The sequence below is a fragment of the Hydra vulgaris genome, chromosome 10 (assembly GCF_038396675.1).
Source record: "Hydra vulgaris chromosome 10, alternate assembly HydraT2T_AEP".
In the NCBI taxonomy this organism is placed as follows: Eukaryota; Metazoa; Cnidaria; class Hydrozoa; order Anthoathecata; family Hydridae; genus Hydra; species Hydra vulgaris.
The window spans coordinates 7171064-7176361 of record NC_088929.1 but is presented as its reverse complement, the minus strand read 5'-3'; the positions used below and the strand labels follow the sequence as shown (position 1 = coordinate 7176361).

General features: G+C 24.7%; 1 protein-coding gene across 1 annotated transcript; it reads right to left on the bottom strand.

Annotated features, from left to right (window-relative positions):
* Nucleotides 1-1945: 1945 nt before the first annotated feature.
* LOC136086086 (uncharacterized) lies at nt 1946-2716 on the bottom strand. The gene has a single exon (XM_065808356.1). It carries the CDS (start codon nt 2714-2716, stop codon nt 1946-1948), a length of 771 nt encoding a protein of 256 aa, XP_065664428.1.
* Between the last annotated feature and the right edge of the window lie 2582 nt (nt 2717-5298).

Sequence of the window (5298 nt, the reverse complement as noted above, 5' to 3'; positions counted from 1 at the left end):
GATTTTTTTGAAAGCCAAACTGATTTGGGTAAAAAAAAATTGTTTTTAATGAAGTAATCATAGATTCTATTATAAACTACACGTTCGAAGAGTTTTGAAAATACAGAAAGTATTGATATAGGCCTGTAGTTTGTAATGTCAGAATGATCATTACATTTGTATAATGGAATTACTTTTGCAAATTTAAGTACATCCGGAAATATCCCAGAATTTAATGAGAGCTTAAGTATATGAAACAGGGGTCTATTAAGACTGTGTTTGTTTGCAATAACTATATCACTAGATATCTCATCAAATCCTGGAGCCTTTTTTTTTTTTAAGGAGGCAAAGGCTGCCTCTAATTCTTCATAGCCTAATTCATAATCAAGCATGGTAACGTTATTCGTGTTTTTAAGATAGGTTTTAAATGATACAGATGTTGGTACAATTTTATTTACAAGATTTGGACCAATATTTGTAAAATATTTATTGAATTCTTCTGAAATTAGTTTTTGACAAAATATATCGTTATTTTCAATAACAATTCGTTTAGGAAGAGAAGGTGAATTTAGTTTTTCTCTTCCCATTAAGAGATTAATGATGGACCATGTTTTTTTGCTATCAAATTTGCATTTGTTAATTTGATTACTGTAATATTTTTTTTTTGCATTTTTAATGAGATCTTGGTAAAAAAATTTATAATTTTTGTAATTTTTTTCATTATCATTGTTTCTATTTTTCAAAAATTTATTGTAAAGTTTTTGCTTTTTTTATGAGCACTTTAATAACGATTTATCCATCCACGGATTAGCAATTGCTTTTGACTTAATTGTTATTATCTCTTTTGGACAGGTTTCATTAAAGTACTCCAAAAATGTACTTAAAAAGGCATTGTAAGCTTCATTAGTATCTTTACATTTATATACGTTGTTCCATGTTTCTTGTTTTAGTCTACTTGTTAATTTATTAGTGTTACTCAATTTTAAATTTCGTTTTTTTAAATGTATAATTTTTGAATGACAATCAGACATAGATTTAAAGTTTTTTATTTTTATGAATATCGGGAAATGATCGCTAATATCTGTCAAAAATATACCGGTTTCAAATGTCATTTCTAAATAATTATTGATAAAAATATTGTCTATTGCTGTTGCAGAGGTTTTTGTTACTCGCGTTGGTTTATTAATAGTTGACAAGACATTAAATTTAAAAAGCATATCAAAAAAAGATTTTATTTTTGGAAATTTTGTGTTAGAAAGAGCATCAAGATTTATGTCACCAGTTATATATAATGTCTTATTTTCTTTCTTTATTTTCATAATCGTATTTTTGATAAAAGTTTCGAAATTTTTTATTTTTCCACTCGGTGGACGATAAACACAACCAACTAAAATGTTTCGGTATTTTTCGTTAATAATTTCAATGAAAAGGCTTTCATAATTATCATTTGAAAAGCATAGTATATTTTTTATCTTGAAAGCATATTTTTCTAAGACATAAATTCCTAATCCTCCTCCTTTTTTCCCATTTCCTCTTGATTGACTTATTAGTTTATAAAATGGTAATATATAATTAGAATTTAATTCAAGAGAACTTTCTGTATCATGCCAAGTCTCTGAAATAGATATGATGTCGAACGTGTAGTTTAAAATATTTAAAAATTCTTTAAGTTTATCAAAATTTTGCTGCATGCTTCTAATGTTTATGTGTAATACAGAAAATGAGCCATCATCTGCTATTACTTTAAATTCAAAAGGATCAATATACGGTGTGTTAATTAAGTTCCTTTGAGTTTCTTGAAAAATATTTATATTTTCTTCTGATAGGTTATTTATAAAGTTGTCCTCAAAAAAGTCTAAATTTAAATTGTGAAAATCTAATTTCTGTGGAAAAAGCGCTGCCATTTTTTAAAAATGTATAATTTAAAAATATTTAATATAATTAAAAACTAAAATACTCAAAACGCTTACTCGTTTACGCATGTCGGAATAACATCTGTGTTGCGGGTGTTTTCTCGAAATTCGTGAACAATCAGTTTGTTGTAAACAACTTTTGCAAAATAGCCATTTTGACGATGTATCTTCGCCTGATCAAAAAGTTCCTTTCGAATTTTTCGCGTGGTAAAACTAAAATCTTCGTTTAGAAAGATATTAGTTCCTTTTAATTTTGTTGCTCTTTCCAAAATTGTTTTTTTGTCCTCGTAATCCCGGAGCTTCAAGACAATTGTTCGCTCTCGTTTATCATTAGCTACTCCCACTCGATGAGCCCGATCAATTATAATATCTTTTTCAATACCAAGATTATCTTTAAATAGTTGCTTTACCTTTTTTTTTGTGATTTCCCAATTCTTTTCTTCATTATTTTCAACGACCCCGTCAATTCTTAAATTGTTGCTTCTGTTACGGTCTTCAATATCAACGCTTTTTAATTTTAACTCAATATTGTCAGAAGATATTTTACCCTGCATTTTTCGTACATTTGATAAATCGTCGTGAACTTTATTAATTTTTTCCTCAACTGATCTAGCTTTATCGTTAAATACATCGCCAACAAAATTTAATCCAGATTTCATTTCGTCGAGCTCTCGCCGAACTTCTTTAAAACTAGATTGAAAGTTATCAAACCTCTCATTTATGTTCAATAATGCTTCATGAAAAAAAGACAAAATTGTTTCTTTTTGAATATTTAGTAGCTCTCTCATCATAGCAATTGAAACTAACTCTTCTGATTTAGACATATCAACTTTTATTTAACGAATTAAAAAAAATTCCAAAAAATATTTAACTGAAGAAAACGCGTCTGTTCACCACGATGTTCGCCACGCAAAAAATTATATGAAAATATAAATTTATATGAAAATGTTATTTTCATATAAATTTATTTAACTGCTTTTAAATTGTTGTTTGGCCATTATGTAAACCTTTATGTATAACTTAAATATTTCTTTAGCAGTTTTAGATGCTCAAAGTTGTGAAACGGCGTCAGCCGACAACATAAGTTAGTTACTTTCTTTTTTCAATAGCTCAGTATTTATTTTATTATATCTAATATGTATACATACATATATATATATATATATATATATATATATATATATATATATATATATATATATATATATATATATATATATATATATATATATACATACAAATGACTAACCATATGCAAACTATTATATTACTTTGTAAAAACAAAGTTAATTTAATTTTTGTTTAGATGAACTTGCTTTAGAGAGGATCAGTCAGTTATATTCCTATTATATGAATTACTTTAGTATTTAGTCATTTACTATTACTTATATTTTAGTTACTACATCATTTAAAAGAATTAGTATGCTATGTTAATATTCCTTGTTAGCTTTGAATAAACGCTTTGATTTAATGTTGGCATTTAGGTGAGTACGGCCAGCAGACACGTAAGTTTCATAGATTTCTCAACATATAACTAATTGATACATCATTACAAATATAAACTTCAAGTAAATGTTTTAATTTAAAATTGGCATTTAGGTAAATATGGCAAACAAATATGTAATTTTGTAGGTTTCAATATTTTAAAGTGTATAATTTGTTAATACATCATTATAAAGATATTATAACTCGAAACAAGTGTATTTTAAAGTTGAAAATTATTCCATTCACATTCCAACAATTTTAATTAATTTTTATATATATAATAGTGTCATATTTAGTGTCACTGTCTATATATATATATATATGTATATTTAAATATATATATATATATATATATATATATATATATATATATATATATATATATATATATATAAACATATATATATATATATATATATATATATATATATAAACATATATATATATATATATATATATATATATATATATATATATATATATATATATATATATAAATGGAAGAAGACTTATATTATGCCATTTAATATATATATATATATATATATATATATATATATATATATATGTATATATACATATATATATATATATATATATATATATATATATAAACATATATATATATATATATATATATATATATATATATATATATATGTATATATATATATATATATATATATATATATATATATATATATATTTATACATATACATATATATATATATATATATATATATATATATATATATATATATTTATACATATATATATATATATATATATATTATAACAATATATATAAAAATATATAAGTATATATTTTTATATATACTGTTAATTACAAATAATTTAAAGTATGGTTTCAATTATTAAATAATTGCACGGTTATGTTGTGTATTGCATTTTTTATTTTTTAGTATCAATTTCATTGGTTATAATGAGTAAGGTTTTTATATTTTTATTTTCATATATGATTTTAATTTCTAATATTTTTACAATATAGATAGTGAGGAATTAATGGGTATGTTTTGTGATGCAAAAGTACGGGCTATTAATGCAACAACTTGCTATATCTCTTGCAAACTAAGATCAAAAAAGAATAGGACTGTCGACTATCTAGACACTCTAGATTTAAGTTTAAGAGACAAGGTGTTAAATGGTCAATTAATGTAGCGCGTAAAAACAGAAAAAGAAAAAAAAAAGTTAGGGCGCGACCTATCTAAATTAAATTTTGAAAAAATTAATAATTCATATAAGCACTTGTCCAATGACCAACTATTTGATTTAGAAGATGTTACGTCAGATAGAACTGTTGGGAAGAATCTAGAACATGAATGGTACGATCCAAAGACATGCAAAAGTGTTTTATATAGCGGCAGATTAAAAAAAGGTAACATATAAAAAAAATGACTTCATTTACACCGTCTCTTTCTGGAAAGACGATGAAACTGATAATGAAGCTGTTGACTATTGCATGAAAAAGATCCAGCCTGCTGCTGATGTTGTTTCGGTGAGTAACAATTTAATCAATTTAATTACACTGCAAGTGTTGTGACTTGCCAAAAATGTATTGCAAGTTTTGTGACTTGCATAAATTATATAGTAAGTGTTGTGACTTGCCTAAATAAAACAGCCAGTATTGTGACTTGCCTAAATTATATAGCTAGAGTTGTAACTTGCCTAAAAAATACAGCAAGTGTTGTGACTTGCATAAATAATACAGCAAGTGTTGTGACTTCCTTAAATGTTATAGCAAGTGTTATGATTTGCTTAAATAATACAGCGAGTGTGGTGACTTGTTAAATTTTTTGATAGACGGCTCTGGCTTACCTTCACATGGTGTCTATCGTTAAAAATTATTAAAACATAGTTTCATTTCTGGAAATAACTATTTTAATCATTCACTAAAAGATA

Bases quoted from the DNA above. Each gene is read 5' to 3' on its own strand.
- LOC136086086 (XM_065808356.1), bottom strand. From the start codon at position 2,716: ATGTCTAAATCAGAAGAGTTAGTTTCAATTGCTATGATGAGAGAGCTA.